This window comes from Apteryx mantelli, chromosome 14 (genome assembly GCF_036417845.1).
Source record: "Apteryx mantelli isolate bAptMan1 chromosome 14, bAptMan1.hap1, whole genome shotgun sequence".
Lineage (NCBI taxonomy): Eukaryota > Metazoa > Chordata > Aves > Apterygiformes > Apterygidae > Apteryx > Apteryx mantelli.
This window is the reverse complement of record NC_089991.1, coordinates 23,704,314-23,731,126: the sequence shown is the minus strand read 5'-3', so window position 1 is coordinate 23,731,126 and position 26,813 is coordinate 23,704,314. Positions and strand designations below refer to the sequence as shown.

General features: G+C 41.4%; 1 protein-coding gene across 1 annotated transcript in view; it reads left to right on the top strand.

Moving 5' to 3' along the window:
- LOC106494316 (maltase-glucoamylase-like) overlaps window positions 1-14,568 on the top strand; it is a 60,456-nt gene extending 45,888 nt beyond the window's left edge. The window contains exons 36-48 of the mRNA XM_013954554.2: window positions 148-232; window positions 1,173-1,311; window positions 4,485-4,618; window positions 5,091-5,125; window positions 5,218-5,334; window positions 6,731-6,879; window positions 7,883-7,967; window positions 8,079-8,135; window positions 8,791-8,915; window positions 9,361-9,449; window positions 10,624-10,673; window positions 12,445-12,615; window positions 13,994-14,568. Of these exons, the coding sequence (XP_013810008.1) occupies window positions 148-232; window positions 1,173-1,311; window positions 4,485-4,618; window positions 5,091-5,125; window positions 5,218-5,334; window positions 6,731-6,879; window positions 7,883-7,967; window positions 8,079-8,135; window positions 8,791-8,915; window positions 9,361-9,449; window positions 10,624-10,673; window positions 12,445-12,615; window positions 13,994-14,056 (1,299 nt within the window). The 3' untranslated portion in view covers window positions 14,057-14,568. The remainder of the gene's footprint in view (window positions 1-147; window positions 233-1,172; window positions 1,312-4,484; window positions 4,619-5,090; window positions 5,126-5,217; window positions 5,335-6,730; window positions 6,880-7,882; window positions 7,968-8,078; window positions 8,136-8,790; window positions 8,916-9,360; window positions 9,450-10,623; window positions 10,674-12,444; window positions 12,616-13,993) is intronic.
- Window positions 14,569-26,813: the final 12,245 nt, after the last annotated feature.

Genomic DNA, 26,813 nt, shown 5'->3' with positions numbered 1-26,813 from the left:
CTATGTCAAGGAAATGTAGCATGGCAGACACAAATTGCAGCTGTTCATGTTCCTGAGGACTTTTACTATGCTGCTTTTCTGCAATTTAGGATTTAGTGTGTGTTGTACAATGAAATAAATAAAATTAGTTTTGCTTTATGTTTCTAGGACATGAATGAACCTGCTAACTTTGTTAATGGTGCCACTAATGGTTGTAGAGATGACCACCTAAGTTGGCCACCTTATATACCCCGTAAGTCTTATTGATTGCTTAAAACAGTTTCAGATCACTTTGGTTAATATATAATTTCTTACATAATATATGTGGCATAAATGATTAAAGTTAGGTAGATAAATCCATAATTGAACTCCTAACTAAAAGTGGCTCTGTTTTCAAAGAATATGAGCACACTTAACTCCAATCTATTTTGGTGAGAACAGTGACTGCATGGCACTTTTAAAGTCATTTTCAGCTAGTTGCCTGCATATGGGGTTTGATACCTATTTTATATCTAAGTCCTTTGCTTTGGACATGATTAAGAATGTGGTTCCCAGTGTTTTGCATATGTTTCTCAGCTGAATAATGAAATTAATGAGTAAAATTTTAGAAAATATCCTCATGTTTCCTCTCATGAGCAGTTATTTACATGTAAAAATATAAGTCCTACTTTCAGGAATGGACCTGAAATACTTAGCATTCTTGGCATGGCTTTACTTAAGTACTGGTGTGCAGTAGGGCTAACTGGTAATAATTACTAATACTTTATTAGAATACTTTTGTTGCTTACTGCTGTCTTTAATTATGATGCATCATTTCTCAGGATTTGCCAGAAAGTTAATATTCAGAATATTCCTCCCAGTTTCCTGTCTATATGGATGAGACAACAGTGTTAAAGATTTGCAATATTTTCTGAATTAGGATATATTCTGTTTATTTTTTGAGCCTCTTCACTGCAGGCATCTAGAACTGAGTTATTAATATTCTTGCAAACCCAGATATCTCCCCAGAAGTATTAGGAATAAGCATTTTCAGAGAACTCAAAATGTTATTTTTATAAAAATAAATAAATGACAGTATAGATACAAAAAAGAAAGTAAACACCAAAAGAGATTATGAAAATTAACAGAAAGTAACTCATTGAAATTATTATTGAATATTAATTACTAAAATAGAAATGTCTTCATTCCATTAGATTTAGGCTCTAGATCAGAGGGATTAATTTTCAAAACTCTATGCATGGAAGGTCAACAGTATCTCTCAGATGGTACTCCAGTTAGACATTATGATGTCCATAATCTTTATGGATGGTCACAAACAAAACCTACCCTAGAGTAAGTTGCATTATTTTGTTATTTCCAAAATATGTTACAAATGAATTATCTATGTCTATATTCTTAAGACCAAAACTTTCACCAGTTTATTTAACATGCCTATTAATTTTTTCTTCTCATTTCAATATCTTCAGTTCAGGTAAAAGTGGAGTTCACTGTTAAGAAGGTTGAAAATCAATGCTATAGCTTGCCCTCTGAACTTGTAACGGCTTTTATTTCAGCCAGTCAAGTTTATTGTTCAGGTATCACAGTAATCTTGTCGATAGTGAAATCAGGATAGTATGAAACTGAGCTGCTGAAAAGGGATGTACAGCAGAAGGTAAGATGGTCCTGTGCAGGCCAGAGCTGAAGCTCTGCTTCCATCCTTCATTTAATGCCACCTGCAATTGAAGCCAGATAGAAATTAAATTAAAAAAAAAAAAAATCAGGCACTGTCTACCCCTGCAGCTGTTTCATTCCTTGTCTCAGCACAGGCAGACAGTCTTGATTTTGAGTTTAGCATCTCTAAAATCACTGACCCTAAGCAAGACAGTTTACCCAAGTCTGAAATGCAAGAAACTTATTTCTCACCTAGCTGGGAGCACTTCTTTGTATAACAATTCTAATGACTTCATCCATATAAATTTTGTGCTGTACAAGCTTACTTGTGAGGGAAAATGGATATAGATTTTTTTTTTAAATACAGAGTGCAATTTAGGCATTCATAGATTAACATCATTAAAATAAACTGAATAATGCTGAAATGTAAATTTTTAAAATGTAAATTGTGTTCATAAGCTTTCCTTTTAAGAATTTATTTTCTCAGTTCCAAGGCAAACTTTATTATATATTTCTTAGTGAATAATATCCGAGGCTATTTTAGGTAACTTCTAATATAGCAATGTTGTTTCTCTTCCAATTCAATGAATATGCAAGAAGCAGTATTTCTTTACAGTTACTAATGATCTTAAAGTCCTTGGTAACTTTGAGAATACCAAAAATAAATAACATATCAAGGCTACTTAAATTTTGGCCGAGTGGATGTTACATTTCACAGCATTCCATTGCATCACTCTCATCCAAGGTAGTCATAGTATTGCTGACAGGACAGGAAAGAATGATACTAATGTTATCAGCCAAATTAAATGTAATTTGGTTTTTGTAAGCAGACATCAGTTTAACACAAAGAGGAATATTATCATTGCTTCTGTGTATGAAGTGTGAACTCAAGTGTAAAGTGTTTTCTTCTGTTTTAAGAGGCACTATAACAGAATTGACTATCATAAATTACACAACTTATACAAATATTCTCACACTTGAAAGGTATAGAAAATTCTTATTAAAAAAATCACAACTTCCAATTTTTTTTCATTGCTAATTGGACAAGCAGTTGGGTAACTGGAGAAATGTTGTAATAATAATTTATTCTAATACTAGATCATACAAATAGCAAGTTCATTTGCACACAAAACTCACAGAAGCATGTGACCTAAACGGGAACAGTAATTTTTTACATAACAATGTAATTTCTATTTGCCACCAGTTAAAAGTAGCTTCTTGATATTGGCTTAATGTTATTCTCTAGTAACAAGGCTTTTGTGTAAACTTGAAAGCCAGAATCTTTGAAAGTGAATACAGTAACCATTCTGAGGTATTGCTATTCACATGTACACTTTAGGCTCAGTCCTAAAGCACAGAGTCCTGGAAGCCTGAGTCAGCAGAACACTTAGGTCATGCCTTCCTTTAAGCACATACACAGTTCTATGCATGATACATACTTTCTTCACTTTTCAGATGCTAGTTGCAGTTTCCAGAGAATTGTTTAAATAGAGCAAACCAAGTGAAAGCTGTCAGTTTAACTGCCTCTCAGCCTCTCTTCCTTGTCTCTAAGAGGAGAATGCAGTCAAAAGTCTTTACTCCAAATGGACAACTTTACCTAGTTCCTCCAGCCCGCCCAGTATGCCAGACTCTTCACAATTGCTATCTTTTCCCTACTATATGTTTTCATAGTGCTATTAGCACCATGAGCATGCTTGCACCTCCAGGTACTGATGCTTACAACAATCATCATAACTTGTTTCCCAAGGATCCCTGCTCATACTGCAGATTGAGACTTTCAGAAGATATATAACCCCTTTTTGCCCATGCTGTTTCTATGCCAGAGCATCTGGAAAAGCTATTGATGGAGTCCTATCTTTGTGCTAGCTGTTTCCTTCTTTCCCTGCTAAGTCCCTAAAAGTGCCAGCAATGCACAAGAAGACCATGATTTGGGAATCTTGAAAGGTGCACTCCAGTGGGTCCAGCCTCCAACTGCCTCTGTGCTCTGAATTTGGTGTGAGCAAGGAGCCTCATGCAGAGGGAAGGGCCACACTGATCAACAGTATCTTGCCAGTGGCATTCCCTGACTTCTACTCCATTTCAGTTTACATGCTTTTGCCTCTAACTTGGAAGAGAAAAATATGGTTCTGGCACATCATTCTTGAATATTTACTAGCCCTTGCTCTAAACTTTTGAAGACCAAAAGGTTAGCTAATGCCACAATATGTCACTTCAATTGGTTCTTTCGTAGCTGTGAGGCCTGTTATCTGCTCACAGCAGAAAATGTCTGGTTTGATATGATTACTTGTAGACAAATCCACAATGGCCATTTTGCATCATCTTTTCTTTGAAATGATTACAGATGAAAGACTTATTTTTTGTTCCAATACCATTTTGGCAAGTCATTTTATGCTGGCAGGTTTAATATTCTTGGCACCTCTATTTTCCCCCTTACTATCTTCTTGGTCTGAATTTTGTGGAGATTATTTTCAACTGTTGCTGCAAATTTTCTGGTATTGTAATAATGGAATGATGTGCCCTGCACCATGTCATGTAACCCTTAAAAATGTGTAATCCCATATAGTGATTAGCCCTAATTGGACATCTGTATTTTAGCACCTCCCTGTTCACTTTCTAACCATAACCTGGCTGCCACTTAATTCTTAGTTTCTACATATATGTGAATCACAGTGAATCTCAATACAAAACATATCTTGATTGGATGTATGCCTGTTTGTACTCACAAGAACAACATAGCTGCGCTTTGCTATAGCAAGATAAACCACTAGGTTTATTTTCAGAATGTCTTATGTAATATCTTTTTAAATTATTTTGATTCTCATGTAATTTGTTTCTTCTGCTATTTTCAATGCTAGTGCCTTGCAGAATGTCACAAAGGAGCGTGGAATTGTTATTACCCGTTCCACATATCCCAGTAGTGGAAAGTGGGCAGGACACTGGCTTGGTGATAATACTGCAGCCTGGGATCAGCTTGCTAAATCTATCATTGGTAAGTAGAAAGAAAAGGATCTGTGCTGTAAATTCTTCTTGATTTACTTGCTTTTAATAGTCATGTGCTTTTACCTGAAATAAATTACTCAATTCAGCAGTCAGAATTCATGGTCAATTCCTTTTTGACCTTTTCTTTTTACTGCCTATTACAAAACTCTTCACAGTTTCTATAGTAATTTGGTTTGGCTGTATCTGGCACCAAGTGCTCTAATTCCTGCTGGATTCAACCACCTACTAGCCACAGTCTGCCCCTACTCGTTTCCTGCCACCTTCCAGTGACCCTGCCCTGCTGGCCAACATCTGTTCACTTCTGAAGAACCAGCTCTCTGGTCTTTCTGTAATGGAATAACCTGACACATTGGAGAAACTGTGGAATGTTTGTATTTCAATATTTATTATCTATGCAACCATTAGCACACCAAAGGGGAAAAAAAAAGCAGTATTATTATTGAATTATTTTTTTCTTGCAGGTATGATGGAGTTCAGTCTTTTTGGAATATCTTATGTAAGCTAAACAGTTATTACCTTATATTTAATTATCTTTATTTGATATAAAAATTTATAGTATTCCAATTGGACTATTTTCTAAACTTTCAGACAGGAGCAGATATATGTGGCTTCTTTCAAGATGCACAGTATGAGATGTGTATTCGCTGGATGGAGCTGGGTGCCTTTTACCCATATTCAAGGAATCACAATGGGAAAGGAACAAAGGTGAGTCATGGTTTTGCTAATGGTTGTGCCCCTTGCAGCACACATGAACAGACCAGCCAGAACCTCACACAAAGAGACTAGCCCCCAAAAATGCACATGCCAAGCAAAACAGACGTGAAGAGAACATTGCTTTGGTTGTATGCCGCATGCCAGCTCTGTTGTCAGTCTCTCCCTCCACTGTCAGGTTTAACACTCACAGAGAGCCTGCCTCATGACTTAGACTACATGAAGTAAGCCTGTTCCATGTGCTTTGAGTGAATCAAACTTCTGCGTATTTATTTTCTCATGTATGCCATTTTTATTTACCCACAGCACATCTACAGGACTAAAACAGAACACTCTTATGGCAATATACCTTTAAAGGGGCAAAACTGACCTTAGTATTCTCATCCCTAATTGTTCATAATTACACAGCAGATCAGAAAATGGAACAGCGTAATGAGATTCTTGGGCGGGTATCTGAAATTACCGTATTTTGCACATTTCCCACCATAAGACATTGAATTTCTTATTTCTTATTATGTAAAATAGTTCTTTTAAGAATAAAGGAAAAAACTATCTAAATGTAGGAACATGGTGGCTAAGGACTGTATTACAGATAGCTGGAAAGATGAAAATAATTGAAACAGCATTTATATTCTAGTTGGAGCTTAGGGTCTGGCAGAGTAGAGGTCTTTATATAGCATATATCTAATGGATTGAAGTCTGCTTTTTGAAGAATAGTGTACTTTACCAGAAGTGCAGCACACTTTCTGATAGGACTTTTAAAAGCTTTTAAAAATGCAGATACCAGGTTATTATGTTGCTTCCAGTCTTACCCAATTTGCCAAGGTATTGTTCAATATATTCAATAAAAACTGAAAGTGCTACTGACATCCTCACTAGTGGTTCATTCGCTTTTTGAAAGTCCTGAGTACTGCCCTGCAGAAAAGAGGAACAATATATTTTGTACACCAGAATGTGTGTCTAAGTCGGTTGAGTTTGCATTAAACATTTTTAAAGTACTCCCCCTAGGTTTTTTCTCATCTTCTCCCTTTTTTCACTTTCCCTGCTTGTGGCTGACAGTGACACCTACTGTTTTTACTATCACTTTGTTCTTAAATAAAGAATAAATAAAGGTGCTCTAAATTACAGGAAGACAAGGAGTTTGCAAGAGTTCACAGAAACTTGCTCAGCTATGTCTTGCTATGTTGATTTTGATAAACATTTGAGAGTTACTACTACCACAGATTATATGAATTTATAGATGAAGTATAAGATGAAAAAAAAAATGCTAAACATGAACTCCACTGTAAACATTAGCAAATTCTTTAACCCATGCTTTTTTTTTTCTTTTCATTGTTTCAAAACAAAATAATCCAGTCCGAATAACAGAAGTCTCTTTTTTTCTTCTTAGAGGCAAGATCCTGTTGCCTGGAATTCAACATTTGAAGACATTTCCAGAAATGTATTGAATACAAGATATACCCTGTTACCCTATCTCTACACATTAATGTATGAAGCCCATGCTCATGGAAGCACTGTGATCCGCCCTCTACTCCACGAGTAAGTGCTACTCTTTTTTCTCCATTAATCATGAATATCTATAGTTAGTACCCTCATAAATAATAATATTTTCCCTCAGTGATTATAGCATTTGCATGAGACTGAGAATACAAGCTGTCAATATCAAGTCACACTTTGACAACACTAGTTCTCCATTTCATACTATGCAAATATTTCACAAATTGAAAATTTTCTTATCTAAGATTAATGTGTAAATTTTAAGGCTCATTCCTATCATCTTTGGTGGTAAGTAACAAAAGTTCTGTCTGGTGCTGGACGTATTTAAAAACAAAAAGCCAATGTAGCAAAAACAGCTGGGTAAAAATTCTAAGCAGAAAAACAGAAAAAGAGGCAGGCAGAATTTTGACGTAAATCATGAGAGCTTTGCAGCAAAATGTAACTTATTTTGGCCAAACTTATATAGCAGATTAAAAAAAGACAAGTTTATAAGAGACACAAGGCCTTATTTGTATCTGGTCAGAAGGGAGAGTATGTGAAAAAGCTTAACTTTTAACATTAATGATTAAGTCTAATATCTAAATGCTTGTCTTCCGCTAACGAGCATTGAACTGTTTCCAAGTATTGACTTGTTTCTGTCAAGGTACCTAAGAAAGAAATGTTACAAATTAGAAAGTGGTTCCCAGTCTGGCCAGTAGTTAATTTTGCTATTACTAATATCCACCAAGCAAAACTGATCTTTTGAGTTCGATGATCTAAATACACTGAAAAGCAAATGGAAAGAAACAGCAGAAATGAAAAATAAGCAAAAGGTTGCATTTCTCTAACCATTTTCACATTAGATTCTTTATACATTCTTGGCAAGCATTATTCGATCCATTTATAATTAAATGAGATATTTTTAATGACTAATCTTTATTACCTATTATTAATAGTAGCATAAATAAAATTGCGGAAATAGTAGATTCAATTATTGACAAAAAAGCTTAAATAAGGAAACATTTTGTAATATCAAAAGTCTCATAGTTGTTTTGTTACCTTGAAGATTTGTGGAAGACAGAACAACGTGGGAAATATATAAACAATTTCTCTGGGGACCTGCACTGCTCATCAGCCCCGTAATGGAACCAGTAGGTCTTTGAGTACTTAAGCGTTTATGTATATGAAAGTATTAGAAGTTACTTTAGCTAGACTTCACTTTTTGCTTTAATATACCTAAGATAAAAAATGTTTATTTCCAGAATGCTGTGACAGTGACTGCTTACATACCGAATGCACGCTGGTATGATTACTACACTGTAAGTAATTTTGAAAACTGACTTATACGTTCTTCCTAATGCTGTTTAGACAACAGTACGGTGTGCTGAGAATGGTGGCGAGGTATGAACCAGCTGTCCCCATTTTACCACCATGCATTCAGCACAAGTTCTTAGGGATATGGCAATCACATCTTCTTGACTGATTTCTTATGGAAAATGTCAGTTCCTTTTAATGTAATATTTTTATTGTGACCCCAGTAAAAGTAAATTAAAATGTGGAATAATACCTTTAATCTGAAGTATTGCTACTGACTTTTTTAACCCTTGAAAGCTATACAGAATTTCTTTGCTGAGAATGCTGGAGTGGCAGAAGACAAAATAGTTTTGGCTGCATCAGCCTTTCACAGAAATTTAGTAAAGATTCAGAGGAAGGAATAGCAGGCATCAAAAGTCACTTCATCTGGACTAAACTCTTTGTTTCAGCTGCTGTCAGCTAGTGTCAAGTCATTATTTTATGTTTGCAGAATTTCATACCTTACCTTAAAAATATTATGTAGCTACTTCTGCATTAAAAAGTATTTGTGGCAACATTTCTTAATATGCATTTATAACCTTCATTCTTAAAAAAAGTTTCAATCCAGAGCAATTCAACAAGAAGACTAATTTTTGTTTTGTTTTATTTTTTCATATATAGGATGAACTTATTGGCTTTAGGGGACAATTCAGAAATTTATCAGCTCCTTTGGAACATATCAACCTTCATATCCGGGGTGGTTACATCCTTGCTACGCAAAGGCCTGCTAACACTACTTTTTACAGGTATGCTAAAATTAATTAAAATTTTTTAAACTAATTTAATTTTATTTTCTGCTTTTAAAAGTAAATAAATAGTTAAAGCTATGGAAAATAAATTGCATATTAATTATATGGTGGCAGCTTTTTTCTGGATTCCTCAGTTCAAACTGGGAAAAGTAGAATTTTCTGGTTTAATGTGCACCATGCCTGGAAATATCTCCCATTTCATATAAATATTAGCAGCCCTGAGAGACTCTACATGTATAATAGTAGCTTAGCTTCATGGCTATTTTTTGGTTTTAGTTTCCTTCTCATGGCCTCCTTTAAATTTAGTACTATGGATTCAGGAAGACAGTATCAGTGATAAACTGAGCTGCATGCAATATCTATAATGTAAATTATAAGAAATGAGAAACATAAAATGTGATTACCTGAGAAAATTGAGGAAAAATTATTCTGTTTTTCATAGCCGAAAAAATCCATTGGGACTTACTGTTGCTTTGAATGATAGTCAGCTTGCACAAGGTCAGCTTTATTGGGATGATGGGATTCGCATCGGTAGGTACAACGTTTTTTGCTTTCATAACAAACCTAATTAATACCAAGCCTTCAGTGCATAATTGTTGTCTCTCTTTAGCTCTGTGAATTGCTAATGTGAACAAGTAATATTTTCTTCAGAAATATTGTACAATGACTGTGCAACAAGGCACAGGCAGCTTAAGTGTGTGTTTAAAAAAAAAAAATTATAATAAAATGATTTTTTTCTGACTTAAACCCCATAATAGTGTTATTTATAGAAGTCATATTTTGCATAAATTAAATTGTGCCCTGGACCAAGGACAAAATATATAATAAGAACATTTTTCTCATACCTATGGGAAGCATAACCACAGATTAAGTGGGAAGCTTTAACTAATTTCCTCAGTATTAATAAATTTAAATTATCTTCAGATAAGAGATATTTAGAAGTCTCTTATCCTTTATATTCACAGTGTATTATCCTTGTAATAAACCATCACCTGAGATTACTACAAGTAATGCACAAAATTATTATTTAGCATAATGACATGTTGGGAAGTCTGCAGGATGCTATCAGTGTATTTGGAGGTGCTTCACATACATCACCACCTGTTATCACTGGAATTTAGAAATTATGACTACATTCATGGTAGGTTAATGATAAAAGAAATTAGCGTTGATCACAAGTTGCACTTCAGCAGGATCTGTGATCTGTTTTCTGTAGAGAAGAAAGGCAAATACCTAAAATGCCTCTGGTTATTTGAGTTCTTTTCCTACTTAAGAACTGAGCTGACAAAATATACAACAGTGATATCAAAGAAGTGATATCTGTCATGATAATGTGTTTTGGGACAAAAAATAGAGTTGGACGTGGGAAATCACTGCCATAACTTCTTCAGTGGGAAACATTTTTCTCTTGCTGATCTTAGCATCCTTGATCTTTCTAATGCTGTTTGTTTGCCTTCTTTTGTGTTTTTTCTCTAAAACTTTTTTACTGCTTTTGTCCTTATTTAAATAGCATATGGTCCAACAAGAATGCATTTTATGTCTAAAAGCAGGTTTTATGAAAATAGTACTAGAATTCTGCTTTCCATTTACACACAGATAGAAATACCATATGTATGTATATAGTATATGAAACAAAATTCTTCTATTTCATTTTTTAAAAAATATTAAGGTGAAGAACAAGTACATTTTACTTTCTTTTTAACAGATGCATATGAAGATGGTATATATCTGCTAACATCATTTAGTGCTAATCAGGTATGTAATGTTACCTTACAGTTTTTGATTACTTTGGGTGATTATTGTTACATATTTAGCCAAGGTATTTTAATTCGGAATTTTCTGATATTTAGATAGCCCACCATAACATTAATTCTCTGTGATAGACTAGTTCTTATTTAGTATCATGAGGACTGTTGCAGGTTTGTAACTGTCAATTCAAAAAACTGTTTGGGATTGCAAGTTTGCAATAAAATTAACTAACATATACTAGAAGGATAAACTCATTTTGCATTATTCATACCAGTATAAATCAGGACAACTTAACTCAGTTCACTGGGGTCATTTCACAGATGTGCGTATATATGTATTAAGTGGCTGGTCCAGCCCGAAACCTCTAAGACAGATATTGGTTCATATTCCATATCCGGATATAGGATTCCAATAGGACAGTAGGTTGTAGCTTAACAGTAGACTGACTCAAATCCTAGATGTATACATTTGCCAATTCTTCTGGTATATATGAAGGAACTGAGAAGGAGTGTATTTGATCAGGATCCAATATAACACAATTAATATTGAATTGTATTAAGAACAAATTTAAAAAGGATTCTGAAGGTATCTATTTTAGCTTATTTTTAAGTGTGGTGTGTATTTATGATATCATAATTTTTGATATAATTCTGAACGTACAAGTTTATTTCATAAATGATTTTTATAAAGTGAAAGCATGCATTGATGCAAAAATCAAGTAAGTACAAGTACAATGGTATTTTGTTAGTTGCATGGTCAGTGTCACTTTTTAAGATAATTTACTAGTGTCTAATTAAATGAATAAATTTTAGATCATCAGTTCATGCATATTTTAAAGCCACACAGTCAAGCTTATGTACCTATATATGACACAAAATCGATTGTGTCAAATTAGAAAAAGATGACCATCTGGCCTGGAGTATAGTCACAGCTAGAGCCAGTAAAGTTCTTTCAAATTTCCAAAGAAAAAGAGCAAACTGTTTTAGCATCCATGCTACTTCTACAGTGTTTAGATACATCAGAACGGCCACATCAGGAAAGCCAATCCTTGCTGAAAGAGGAGGAAACTAGAATTAAACGTTGGAAAATTTTAAAGATGAATTGGTTTGACCCTGGCTTACAGCTGCAAAGAAGTATGTCAACCCAATAAAGATTCCAGTCTCGGGCTTCTTTTCAGGACAGGCACTTAAAATTGTTCTTTTAAAATGCAGAAGCTTAAACAAAGAGGAGTTACTCAGGTACCAAAATTTTTAGAGAAGCCCACCATTAGAGCAGGGGCTTTGGGAATACTGATCCATTCTTTCTCCCAGTTTGGTGTCCTGTGAGGATGGAGGAGCTGTTGCAGGAGTGCAGAACTCAGGGAAAAAGGTCCCTGAGTGAGACCTCATACAAGCTAGAAGACCAGGCTGTCCTGGTGATACTGGCATACAGATTTTTCCACCTAGCAAACTGTACTACACATTGCCTGTGTCAGGGATCGTGAATGTGCAGGTATTTCACTGTGCCCCAGTGGAGCAATGGAGACAGCACAGTTTACTGTGCCTCAGTTTAGTGTCAAAGACACAGTAGAGGCCAGGATTTAGCCAGATTAACAATCCAAGAAAAATTGAAGCTTTCAATATTAGACAAATAAATATCAGCATATAGATTAAAAAAAGAAAAGAGTAGAATAAGAGGAAAAACTGTAAGGCTCAAGTGGGCTGAAAAAAGCTTACTCTGACATGCAACAGTCAACAGACAATCAAATCACTGGCTTTTTTTTTTTTTTTCCTTTCAGACTATTTTAGAGATCAAGGTTTTGCACCAGGGTTATGCTGATCCAAACAATTTGAAGTTTACTGAAATTAAAATCTTGGGAGTGATGTCAAACGTTCAGAAGGTGACAGTATCACAGAATGGTGAAGCAGTTGAATCTGCTCATAGTCTGGACTATAACAGTACGACACAGGTGAGTAGACAATTTAAGGAGAAATGCTATCTTCACAATTACCTGTGTGTTCTTAAACATTTGGGATTCAGAGATCAGCTGTAATATTGTATTTAAAAATATTTCTTTACTGCAACAAAAACACTGCCATATTAGAGGTAAGAACTCAGGGTACCTCTGCAAAAAAAAATTTCTCTTACAGAATTACTGAAGCATTTTCACCAGTCGTTGCTGCAGTTTTCAGCAAGACACATAAGCTATAGTCAGCTAATATTTAAGTCAAACTCTGTTTAATAAATAGTAAATATCATGCAGTTCCTGCAGTGGTGCATTTCACTGTAGAAATTACTGACTGTGAAGAACTGGTGGATTTTGTTTCTTGTTTGTTTTTCACTGATTTTTAATAGTTCATTAGCAACCTGTGAGATTTGAAAGAAGGAAAAGCTACTACAAGTGCTTTCTGAGTCTCTACATGACCCTGTTGTCAGTCTTCTCGGACAACTTTTGCATTTCCCAACATTATTTGCCTAATAACATCTCTTCTGTCCTGTCAGATTTAGGCTCTAGTTGCTCCCTGTGCCTTCAGCACAGAGTTCCTAGTTGTAGAAGTAAAATCCTAGTCCTTCTGAAGTTATTATCAAAGTTTCCATGAACTTCAGTGTGTCAGGGTTTCAATCTACATGATTTGTATGCATCCAATGCATTTCTTATTGTTTTCCTTTGTGCTCTGTCATGTATGTTATCACAGAGAAGTCAGGTGACCCAAGGTAATAAAGTCAAGCTCTTCTAAAGAGAATTGAAATAAGTTGGTATAATTGCAGTGCCCTTCAAGACAGCCTCTTAGGGAACATCTTGCATATATGAACAGAACTGCTGTGGCATTTAGTGCTGCTAGTTTTCTTGTAGAGTGAGACAACCTAATCTCTTCTATTACTGGCATTTTACCACCTTTTCTACAAAACTCAGTATTTTGTTGAGTCTCATTTCTTTCTGTCTTTCAGTGGCAAGCCAAAAATATACAAGCTTTGCATGTAACCAAAAAGCTGAATTAAGAATGCAAGCAGAAGTATTTCTTTTTCCATTCTCTTTTGGATGGAGAAGAAGGAATTAGAATGCACAGTTGAATTAAAATGTATGCCAAGTTTGTTTGTTTTTTTTAACAAAAAGAACTTAATCTCTAAAAAGGCCACTAAATAAAAGGGAAGGGATCAGAGCCCCCCAATCTGGAATCCAAAATCTATGCCAATCAAAATAATTTCCTAGTGGTACAAACATCAGGGAAAGAAGAATAAATTACTGTAATCTGAAATGAGAATCTGCTATCTTCTATATTAACTGTAGAAAAGCAAGGCATCTTCAGAGCAGAGTTACTCATTACTTGTTTGTTTGTTTTTCAAAGGTCCTGTTAATCAAACAGCTTGAACTTGAATTAGGCAGAGACTACACAGTGAAATGGAGCTAAAGTCCTGCAAATAACACTGATCTGCAAATAACACTCAAGTAACATGGAAAATAACATTGCAAATAACATCTTGGAAATTTCTTATTTTCTAAAATGATCTTTCAATTTTCATACTGCCTCTTTGAAATCTTAAAATACTTTGTGCTATAAAAATGCATTAGCTATAGTCAGTTCATATTAAGGTATTATGTGTATATAAAGCACTTTTTACTATTGTTCAAGGCTAACTGCAAGCTATATGTGTGATGCAGAAATTGTATTTTAAGTATTATAGTACTTGAATATACCTTCATGTTTCAATTGTCTCTATGTAAGTCACTATTACCAACAAGTACTTAAGGGCAGTTAAACATGAAATGATGCTTCCAGTTGTTGTTGATCTATAGAATACAAAGGAACTTGCAAAAATCTTTTGAAGTGTTTTGTATGACCTTAGCTAGACACTTGTGTTCTCCAGTGTTTTGATCTGAAGCTGTAAAATTAAACTTGATGTTTCAACGTTAACTGAGAAATTTTGGTCTCTGAGCTTTTATTTCATTGAAGAAAATATTTTTATATGCTTACTGTAATAATAATTCATGTTAAAGATTTTTTTGTATCTCAAGAGTACAGCATATGTACTAAAGAGATTGGTAAAGTATATTTTTAATTAAGTAGAGAGTAAGTTCCTGTTAGAGGTAGAAGTAATTTCTAGCAACTGTGCTTAAAACCTATTTAAAATGCTTCCTCTCCAATTTAAATTTTGTACTAAAACAGTTAAATAGCCAACATCTCACAGATGGATCACTAATTATGGGACTGAATTTATTGAGACTTCAATAAGTAGGGAAATTGGAAATCCAGAAAAATGTGATCAGCTAAGATAAAATGGTGACTGTGTTGACAAACATTTTTGGCCAAAGGAACAAAATACACTTTTTTCCTCTCATGCTAGTCATGACCAACTGTGCAAGTGGCTTGCAAACAATTGTCACATTGCTGCAGAAATATGACATGCAGATTACCAAGCCTTTTGATCATATTATGTCCTATCACTTTGTGCCCATCTGACTGATGTATGAAATATTAGGCATGGTAAAAGGCTTCCATGAGCTTATTTCCATCATTTTATTATTATTATCTTTATCTGGAGGACCAATCATTCCTTCTTCTTGTCTTTTTCCTGTCAGAAAGCTCAGCATGTCAGCTGAACTACACACATATCAACAAACAACAGCTGGATAGGAAGGTTTTACTGTATCCTCAAGATAGCAATTCATGAACAACTTTTTCAGGCTGGGAGGAATCACAGCTTCAAACATGCATCAGCCACCTTAGGGATGTACTCTACTTTGTGCTGCTTCCAAAGGGCTGAGGAAACAAGTGTTCCCTCCTGTAGTTTGTACAAGTGCATGGGTTTGAGCAAAGCATGGCCCACAGCTTACTTCTTCAGTGTTTGTGCAGCAACATGGTCCTTAGCTGTAGACCATGAAAGCTGTTTACCGAACTCAGTTGCACTTTTATCCGGTTAAATAGTATCTCTTTATGCAGTTCTTTCTGGATCACATGCTTCCACGTGTTGTGTAACTTCTCACTCTGCAGGAAATCCCATTAAAGTCTAACAAGCCTTGTTGAGTAACAAGATAGTTTTCAACAGATTTAAATGAACAGCATAAACATACTACATGTGTTCAAAATATGATTATGCAAGAGTCTTACTTCAACCACTTCTAGAGACATCTGTCTCTAGACCATGCCAGAGCACTTGTGTTCTTAGCGAAGGCTGTTTCTCTGCTCCATGCTGTTAATTGCTCTCTCCTCTACCCATTTCAGTTACAGAACCTTCCAAAAGTGACTGGTAGATTTTGATAGTAAAAATGCAGCTTTTCTCACTATCCAAAGATTTTTCTTTAAAGTTATAAAACTTCTGTTACCTGATGTCTTGTTCCAAGTTCTTGAATCTGACCAACTTGTGACCAAATCAGAGTTCAAAGTCAGGAGAAGGAGAAGGTGAACTTGTACTGGCTCTGTGGCTTCAAGTTGGCATTTCTTGTTTTCTTCTCCTCACTATGACTGTCAGGGAACAGCAAGGACCAACTGCTCCCTAAGTGACGAGGAGCCGGGCTTGATAGCATGGCTGGCAGGAAAGGGGTCTTGCCCACAAGAGCAAGGCAAGCAGGGCAGACCTGGAGATGGTAGCCAGGGTCAGCCAAGAGTCCAAATTGTCAGGCAAGTCCATGGTGATGAGGCAGGTCTAAGGTCAAGCCAGGAACATGAGTCAAGATCAAGCCCAATGACAGTAATCGGGGTCAGACACAGCCCAGTGATCACTGAGTAAGTCTGTTTTGACAAGGCAGGTTCAAGGTAAAGCCATGAAGTCAATCTTCAAGCCAGGGTCCAAATCCATGGCCAGGCATGGGCATGGCTGTGAGACAGCTGCAGACAGGTACACCCACAGCAGAGCTGGGGCAGGGACTGAGAGCCCTGGCCTAGGCTGAAAAGAGGCTCCTGGGCCCATGGGCATGGCTGTGGGTGGAAGCCCCAGGAGAGGCTGATCATGGCCTATTGGTACATGCAGGGCCCTGGCAATAGCAAGACTGAGAAGCTTTTCTGACAATGAGAACGTAAGTCCCCTGTGCTTGACCTTCGTAGGTACTAAGTGTTAAATAGCTTACAGTATGTAAAGACTGGGGATCTGTGATCCTGTCTCCCTTTCCCCTGTTTAGTATTTTTGTTTTAAGCTCTCTTCCAGCAAATGTTCAGTCATGTAAGTAACTTTGATCATCTGAAGAATATCATTACATTACTATGTTTACAGTTTCAACAAATAATTGTTAAATATTAATAGACATGAGACATCAACAGTGGCCTGGTCCCACCAAAGAGAAAGAAACACCACCACCAGCATCACTCTGTTCCCAGGGCACACTGATGACTCCTGCAAGCCCCTCCCTTCTTTGTGAGGGCAATGGGCACCATCGCCCTGAGCACCCTGAGGGGCAGTGAAGGGGAGCTACCCGAATGCAGGGTTGTTGCCTGGGAGTGCATGCATAGTTATTTGTGAGTGTGTTGTTAGTGAGATGGCTGTGGGTGCGTGCAATCCCTAGGACTGTCAGGATGCAAATGCCCAGATTGCAGTAATGGCTTGCTGTACTGGAGTTGGACAGTTCAGGTTAGTGAGACTAAGAACCAGCTTTTGGCTCTGGGTGTCAGGTGTGCTCCCCTTTCTGCTCCCCTTTCATCAGTGAGTGATGAATCTGTATCATAAGCAAGAGCCTACAAGAGTGCAAATGAACACTGAGCTGGCAAACCTCACCACAGATGGGAGCTGCACCCTGGACCAGGCTGACCCTGGCCAGAGGTCCATCTGATGCTGCAACATCTTGGTTTTCCCAGCATCAAAAGGGATGTAAGATTTTATAACCTGTTATCACCTTGTTGGCACTATTAAAAAAATAGTTAACTTACAAGTGTCTATGCTTTTTCTGTTGGGGTATGAAAAGAACTGTCAGCTTCCAGCGCAAAGTGCCCTGGGGGCACTGGGTGCTGTAGGGAATCAGGAGGGAGGCAAGTGCTGCAGAGGGATGGCTAAACATGTAGCAGGCAACAGGGATTGTGCCAGTCCTTGGGGCTGTGGAGATGGGGGGGGAGGGGGTCTGTCAGAACTCTGCAAAGGGGGTCTGGGCCTGTGCTGATGGGTCCCTGATGCTGCCCCACCATTCCCTGCACTTGGGGAAGGTCTGTCTGGGCAGCTGCATGCCCATCTTGCAATTGCCTCCATACTTTCCCCACAGCCCGGGCTGGAGAGTCCTTGGGTAGCAGTAGCCCCATCCAAATGTCCCCTGCTGCCTCGGCTGTCTCACTCCCCAGCGTTGCAGCAGGGCAGGGGCTGGGCCTTGGGCACAACTGCCTGGCCCCCAGTGGGGCTGATCTAGGGCTGCCACCTGCCCAGGAGCCAAAGGCCAGGAGGGCTCGGGGACATGATGGCTGCCCAGCTCCGTGCGAGGGGCTTTGCTGTGTCTGTGCTGGCCAGTATCAGCGTCCACCAGCTGGGACCATCTCACCAGCCCCAACCTCCCACTGGCCCACCACCAGGGCCTTGTAAGTGCTAGGGGGTCTCTGCAGCTCTCAGCACTGACTCCTGGGCTCCATGCTGCTGGGCTGGCTCTGTCGCCAGTTGAGAGTGGCTTTGGGAGAGCAGCCTGGGCATACCTAGGAAATACTGTGCCCACCCAGCAAGGCCTGACTCCAAGGATTTCTCTCTGCTGGTGTGGTCATGAGTGCTGGGGTAAGTCCAATGCTGCCCTATTTCCACCTCTCCTCACCCTGTCCTCACTGCCCTCCCCTCCCCCACTCACATCACAGTGGAGTCATGATTGCCACAGGAGAATGGAGCCTGCCAGGGGCTCAGTCACACAGTGGCTCCAGCACTGGCCGTTGGGGGGGGATGAGGCCAGGGGTGCAGCAGGGCCTGCTAGTGCCAAGGACAAGCAATGCTCATGGGATAATGCAGGCAGGGGAGCTGGGGATAGGGGAGCCTGAGGGAGGGCTGACAAGGGATGGTCCAAATCCACTGCAAGCCAGATGGGGCTCAGAGCAGATTTCCACTTCAACAGTTGAAAGGGTGTGTTGGAGTGATCAGGTGAGACATGCTTTTGTGTATCACCGCCCAAGGGGGTCCTGGCAGAGGCGTCATGGAAGTCCCTCAGGCATGGGACTGGGGGTAGACAGACTTGGGGAGTGGGGAGAGGAAGAGGAGCTACTAGCCAGGGCCAAGAGTTGATTTTCCCCCAGTGAAATTATCTCCCCTGAGCTGGTGGGAATTTTCCATTGCTGCAAGGGGCCAGGTTTGGGCTGGAAACATCCTCCCTCACTGACTGTGCAGGCTGCAATGAGTTGGGAAGGTCTGAAGGGGCTTTTTGCCTCCTCCTTGTGCTGAGCAGGGGCAGGGGTGCAGGCTGCAGCTAGTGGGGCTTCCTTTGGGGAGCTCCCAGGACAGGGCAGTATGTCACCTCCCTGGGGGTGGTCTGCAAGCCCTGAGCATGGGAATCTGGCAGGATCTCCATCACATGCAGCCCAGACATGGCCCCCACCCATCTCCCCAGACTGCTCTGTCTCCTGGGCCAGCATGGGGAGCAGATGGGGTGGGGGGGGGGACAGAGGGGCCCGGCATGCCAGCATGTGAAGGGACCCTGCCAGCTCCTACAGCACAGCCTGCTGCTGAGGCCATGTCACAGCCAGCACCTCTGGGATAAGAAATGTCCCTGCTCCTTTGCTGGACACAGAGGTGAACCTGGAGCAGGATGGGCTTCTCAAGCTGCAAAGGCTTCAACCATGGGGGAGTGTGAGCAGGGTCCTTGGCCCTCTCTTTTGCTGCCCTTGCCTCTCCCCAGCTCCACCCAACCCCCCTCCCCCCAAAAAAACGCTGACCCAATCACTTTTCCCCATTGGTCCTAGTTCTGCTACATCCCTAGCCAAACTGGGTATTTCTGATACTCTTACCTAGGCAGTCACAGCTACCTATGCTGTTTCTCCAATGTTCTGTTTGAGATTTCACAGATTTTTGGTGCCATTTGGAGATGTTTCTGGTGGATTTACCACCTTGAGAAGGGAGTAAAGCAAGGGGAGGCAGTGGGGCAGGGGGACAATGGCTGCAGTGTACAGGGGGACACAAGAGGGGAGAGGAGACTAATTAGCTAGTGGCTCCCCTCCTGGACTCTGTCCAAGTGATGGCTTCTACCTAAAATAGGACCTTGCACTGTCCTCACGGAACTGTGCTAATTTGGAGGGGCAATTGCTACAACTGGCATGAGCAGTCTTCCTTTGAATCCTGTTCCAGCTGCATGCTGCTTCTGTCCACAGGATGGCTTCTGCACATTTCAGAATCTTTTTCTTTATTCTCTCATCCAAGTATTGAACTGTATGGTATGGATACAGGGCAAAACCTGCAGAACCCCTGTTGATATTTGCCACCAGGTTGACACTGGACATGCAGGTTTGCTCTTCCACCCTATTTCACTTCTGCCTTTATGTCAGACTATGCCTCCAGGGCTTGCTCCTGAGAAAATCAAGCAAGATAATTCTAGAGGCCTTATTAAAACAAAGATACAAGACATCTGCTATCTCTACTCTTTTCAAAAGAGGAGAGAGAGGCTGTTTACCAGCCATGGAAAAACAAACAAACAAAAAGAAAACAAATAACAGATCGGGTAGACATGATTTGTTATTGAAATCTACAGTGGTTTCTACTCCCATGCTTATGTTTGTAATGTTTACAAATAGCTTGCTTATCATTTGACTGATATGTGAGTGGTCCCCATCAAATTGTTGACAACCTTGCAACTTACAGCAATGTTTCTTCCTTGGGGTATTAAGGTATAATATTGTCTTAAAGAAGCATCCATACTGGAGTACTGTGGGGTTCTACTTCTACCTATAACAGCATGGTGAGGTTCTATGTGCTGGGTCCCAACTGTCCCACAAATTTAGTAAACCAGGAGTCACCAGAAGTATGGATTTCCTGATAGGGGCATGGATGAATTTTATGGGGATGCATGCCTCAGTGAGGGCATGGTTTAACCATTAGGCCTGGAGTGGAGGGCCAGGAGGCTTTACAGATATATTTGATGGCACCCCATCTTTCAAAGTGTGGTGTCTCTGTCTGTGTACACTGGGGATTGTGTGAGTACAGCCCAGGAAGGGATAATGACAATGTGTGAAGGAACATACATACTGTCAGTGGAGGGGCTGATTGACAGTAGGCCCTGTGATCCCTGCTACTGGGTTGCAATCAGTTTTGTCATGCATGTCATCATCCGCTACCATCTCCAGCCCTCTGATCACAGAAGTGTATCTGCACAGGTTCCACCCAGCTTCTGCTGTGGGATGGGCAGAGTGAGAATTCACAAGGTCTACAGTTAAGGTGTGGGAATGAGCATAGTCCCAGATTTCCTCCAGGAGAGGGTGGCCCCAGATTTCCCCTGTGCAGGTTTGGAAGGAATGTGCCTTCCTAGAGGGAAGCCAACAGGGTGCACCTGCAAAAAAAGTCCAGGAGTCTGTATATACAGTGCAGGCAGAAGAACAACTAGCTAAACCAAGGCTAAGAGTTCAGTCGTCTGAGCACTACCTCGGCAATCAGCCGTAATGACCTGGCTACCTGTGGTATGAATGGCAGCAGCACACTCGAGCCAAACATTATTGTGGAAAATTGCAGAGCCATCAGTAAACCAAGTACCTTCATGTAGGGCAGCGAATGAAGGTGCTTCTTTAATAGGTGAGTCTGGGGAATCATCATCTAAAACAGGATAGGGAAAAAGATAGTGGAGTGGGAACAAAATGTTTGGGAATGAGAGGGAGAACTAAGTCAATGATGGCAGAGGTACCGAGGACCCAGTGTTGAACTGTGATGGGTTGTGCACGTCCCTACAGAAAGGAAACATTGCAAAAAACATCATGGAGAAGGGGATGCAGAACTTTAAGTGTGAGAGGATGACCCCCAGTGAGATTGTCAATGTCATAAAGGGCAAGAAAAGTGGCAAGTAAGGCATGCTCTTGTGCTGGTATGAGGCCTTGTGCACCTTGCCACCCCTTACTACCAAAATGAATTGCTTTAGGAGCTGGATTTTTAGGGCCTCTTTCCTGGAATAGGCCTCACCAGGCTCCATGCTCACTGTATTGGACCCTGAGCTCCAATCTGCCAGTGTGGGTGGGAGGGCCTAAATACTGGTATTGTTGAATATTTTAGAAGAGTAAGGTTAGAGCTTGTTGGTGAGTGTTGTTCCTGTCGCAGGTGGAGTGCTTATGCAGTAGGGAATACAAAGGACAGACTAGTTGGCTAAAACCAGGAACGTGGGAATGCCAGAAATTTAAAGTACCAGGAAGGCTCTGGAGGCTGTGCTTGGAGGAAGGAGTAGGTAAAGGTAAGAGACTGTAAAACATTTTCAGGGATTGCTTTGGTACCAGCACACAGGGAAACCCTTAAGATGACTATGTTCTGGGCAGGGCCATGACGTTCGTCAGGGGGAGTGGAAAGATCCCAGCATTCCTTAAGAATCGAATTCAAGGGGGTCATATCTTGTGTAATGGATTCATGTGTTGGGCCACCCAATAGGTTATGATCAATGTATTGGTGACAAGAGACATCAAGAGTGGGGGAAATTTCAGTTAATGCTGCAGCTAAGAGGTTGTGAGTGATGGTAGGACTGTGGCAATAGCCTTGAGGCAAAGTAGTAAAAGTGTGCTGAATGGCATCCAAAGTAAAAGCAAAATGAGCCTGGTTGTCTGGGTGGATTGGGCATTGGAGAAACATATCTTTAAAGTCTAACTTCACTGTCCACATATAAGAGACGAGGCAGATGGCATTGAGTACCTCGGCAGCTATAGGAACTGCTGCATGGAGAGGAGAAGAGGCAAAGTTTACATCTTGGTGCAGTTGCCAAGAGCCATTGGGTTTGCGTACGGGCCATACAGGGCTTTTAAAAGGGGAGTGGTACGGATGATTACTCCCTGTTCCTATGAGAGGAGGGAAGTGGTTGGTTTCCAAGCTTGCAGTTTTTTTAGGGTATTGCAGATCAAAAACATGGGTCACAGAGGGTAGGGGAGGTGCTTCTTGGAGTACCCAGGGTAGTGGGAGGTTTGGTTCAGAGGCACTGAGGAACCATATGTTTCCTTGAGCATCATGGAAAGTTTGGCTCCTAAGTAAGTTCATACCTAGAATGTCAGAGACCCCCAAAACTGCAGTTCCTTGGACTGTACATCCATTAGGGAAGTACACTTGACTGTAAATATGGGAAGGGTCGAGGGGGGGGGAGGGTCCCATGAACCTGTGGACCACAACAGAGCATGAAAGAAGTGATCACCAACAGTGTTACTTGTTAATAACAGAAATGTGGGCACCTGTACGAATAAGGCAGCGCAGATGTTACTTGCCGGTAATGGTGACATCTGTTTCCGGATCTGAAGACGCTATAAGCTGCACCCTCCATGTCACCTCAGAAGACTGACAAGTTTCAACCTGCAGTGTTAGTCATACATCTGACATGTCAGGGTAACAAGGGGCTGGGAGAGTCCTGGCCTCTGGATTCCCAGCTGGAGTAGTGGTGGGAGGGGCACTTGGGCCCTTACCTCCAGTCAAGGAACGTGTGGCACAGTGGGGGTTGTTGGCAAAAGCCAGTAACACTGATGTTGGTACTCGGTGAATTGACCATTCAGGAATGCCCAAAGCTAAGCAGGCTTTCCAAGCATCCAGGCATTTTGGGTCAGGGTTTTTACACAAGGGTTTGGAGGGATTTTTGATCATATTTTGACAGCTGCAGTGGTTGCATCCTCAGGGCGGTGGGAAGATAGAAGAATGGGCATGGCTGGGACTACGTTTTGCAACTGCTAAGACCACACGGGGCTAGGGACTGCACAGAATCAGAGAATGGTTGAGGTTGGAAGGGACATTTAAGATCATCTAGTCCAAACCCCCTGCTCAAGTGGGGTCACCTAGAGCACGTTGCCCAGGACCCTGTCCAGGCAGCTTTTGAATAACTCCAAGGATGCAGACTCCACTGCCTCTCTGGGCAACCTGTTCCAGTCCTCACTCACCCTCACAGAAAACAGGTTTTCCTTATGTTCAGAAGGAACTTCCTGTGATTCTGTTTGTGCCTGTTGCCTCTCGTCCTATCACCGGACACCACTGAAAAGAGTCTGGCCCTATCTTCTTTACACCCTCCCTTCAGATATTTAAATGCATTCATAAGATCCCCCCTCACTCCTCTTCTCTTCTCTTCTCTTCTCTTCTCTTCTCTTCTCTTCTCTTCTCTTCTCTTCTCTTCTCTTCTCTTCTCTTCTCTTCTCTTCTCTTCTCTTCTCCAGGCTGAACAGTCACTGCTCTTGCAGCCTTTCCTCACATGAGAGATGCTCTAGCCCCTTAAGCATCTTAGCGGCCCTTCGCTGGACTCACTCCAGGAGCTCCATCTCTCTCTTCTACTGGGGAGCCCAGAAGTGGACACAGTACTCCAGACGTGGTCTCACCAGGGCTGAGGAGAGGGGAGGCATCACCTCCCTCAGCCTGCTGCCAATGTGCTTCCTGATGCAGCCCAGGATGCCATTGGCCTTCTTGGCCACAAGGGGCACATTGCTGGCTCATGCTCAACTTGGTGTCCACCAGCACTCCCAGGTCCTGCTCTGCAGAGCTGCTCTCCAGCAGGTCAGCCCCCAGCCTGTACAGGTGCATGGGGTTATTCCTCCCCTGGTGCAGGACTCTGCACTTCCCTTTGTTGAACTTGACGGCACTCCTCTCTGCCCATCTCTCCAGCCTGTTGAGGTCCCTCTGAATGGCAGCACAGCCCTCTGGTGTATCAGCCACTCCTCCCCATTTTGTACCATCAGCAAACTTGCTGAGGGTACACTCTGTCCCTTCATCCCGGTCATTGATGAATAAGTTGAACAGGATTGGACCCAGGATTGACCCCCTGGGGGACACCACTAGCTACAGGCCCTCAACTAGACTTGGTGCCACTAAGCACAACCCTCTGAGCTCTGTCATTCAGCCAGTTCTCAGCCCACTTCCCTGTCTGCTCGCCTAGCCCATACTTCCTCAGCTTGCCTATGAGGACGTTAGGGGAGGCAGTGCCAAAAGCCTTACTGAAGCCAAGACAGACAACAGCCACTGCTCTCCCCTCATCTACCCAGCCAGTCCTTCCACCATAGAAGGCTATCAGGTTTGTTAAGCAGGATTTCCACTTTGTCAACCCATGTTCACTGCTCCCAGTCACCTTCTTGTCCTTCATTTGCCTGGAAATGGTTTCCAGCATTAGCTGCTCAATCGCCTTTCCAGGGATGGAGGTGAGGCTGATTGGCCTGTAGTTCCCTGGGTCCTCCTCCTTGCCCTTTTTGAAGGCTGGAGTGATATTTGCTTTCTTCCAGGCCTCAGGCACCCCTCCCAATCACCATGGCCTTTCAAAGATGACTGAGAGAGGGCTTGCATTGACTTTTGCCAGCTCCCTCAGCACTTGTGGGTGCATTCCATCCGGGCTCATGGACTTTTGCAGGTTCAGTTTGCTTAAGAGATCACTAACCTGATCCTCCTCCATCAAGGGAAAGTCTTCCTTTCTCCAGACTTTCTCCCTGGTCTCCAGGGCCTGGGATTCCTAAGGGCCAATCTTTCCAGTAAAGACTGGAAAGTATGGATGAACTTTCCCTTCCAGCAGTGCTCTTCCTTCCCACCCCCAGCAGCACTTGGGGGATAGAGGGCTTTTTCCTGACACCCCTTGCGGGAGGGGTAACAGCAGACTTTGGAGGTTTGTCTTAGGTCAGAAATCGCTTAATTCAGCACTGAGAGCTGGGATATGGGTGGCTGAAGACAAAAGGATTTCTCTGGTGTTTGGCTGTCCCTCTCCAAACCGGAGTGTCTGTCCTTCCTTCCTGGGGTTTTGACACCAAGACACCTTGCACTGTGGGTTGATACCTGTTTGGTCCAAGGTCTCAGCCCTGCCTCACTCAACACTGGGTTCATTAGATGCACATGGGACTGTGTAATTGTCTTGGGCAGGAGGGCCTTATGACTTCCCAGAGACAAGAGGAGTCCACCACAAGCAGCTCCTTGGGCACAGGGACTGAGCTAGGGCAGGATTTCCCTGACTTCTACCTGGTCACTTTCCTTAGATCTCAGCTGATGCTTCTCCACCAGGACCTGTATGGAGTGAAGGGTGGGTGCTAGTGGCTGCCAGCCATGCTACTGCAGTCAAAATAGTGCAAGAGTGAATTAAACCAATTTCCCACACTGGTGTGCATCTTTCCTTGGTGGGTGTGAATCATGCAGGGAACAGCTTGTGAGCATTGGAGGGGCAGGAAAGGACAACCCCAGAGACAGGGAGGATTTTCAGTCCCTGCTCCCAGGACAGCTGTCTCTCAAGTTTGTGCTGTACCTGTTTAGCTGCAGCCATGGTAATTGTGGCCCAGGGACCTCCTGCTCTTTGTTGGTCACTGACAGAGCCATGGAGAGAGCCCTGCCATGGCCAGCACAGGGTTTGATGATGAGGATACTCTCCGGAGAGGAGCAGAGCCTCAGTATCCCTTCCTGGGCAAGGGGTTAACAGTCCTGGCTGCTGGCTAGACTCCTTGCTGCTGTTCATGTTTGGTGCACTTGGGTGCTGGGCCTATGCAGGTGTGAACAGCACAGCAGGAGCTCCCACTACTGCTCTCTGGGCTGGTCCCTGTGCAGCAGTGAGACTTTTAGCAAGTGTGGGGTTGGGAAATGCCTTTCTGGATGCTAAAATCCACCTACAAAAGCAGAAGAAAGATGGTCGCTGCCTCTTCCCAGCTGGAGTGACCAGTCTCTGCTTTGCAATGGATTTCCCTGAAGGAAAGACAAAGGCAAGAGCTGTTAAGCCCTATGGGCTCTCCCACAGGCATTTGTATGGCCATAGCAGTGTAAATAGCTCTGTCTGAATCACCTTGCCTCTTAGCTACAGAGCTAGATTTTTGACCACAGCATCTTGCATACTTCAGCCCCGTGAAGGTCAGGCTGCTGCCTGCTGTCTGGATTCACCCATTTTGGATATCCATAAAGTTCTTTTCTCCCTACTTTCACACAATCCGTTTTCTTCTGTTTTCTTCTATATTTTGTCTTCTTATGTGTAATCTTCCTATTGAGTCATAAAAAATGGCTCCATCACCTCCAACCGAATTTATCACAGCCTGAAAAGCTCTTTTGCCAGGCCCACCACTGAATTTAATTACTCCCTCTCTCTCTCTCACCAAGGCATGACTTCGGGTGACTTCATATTCCTTC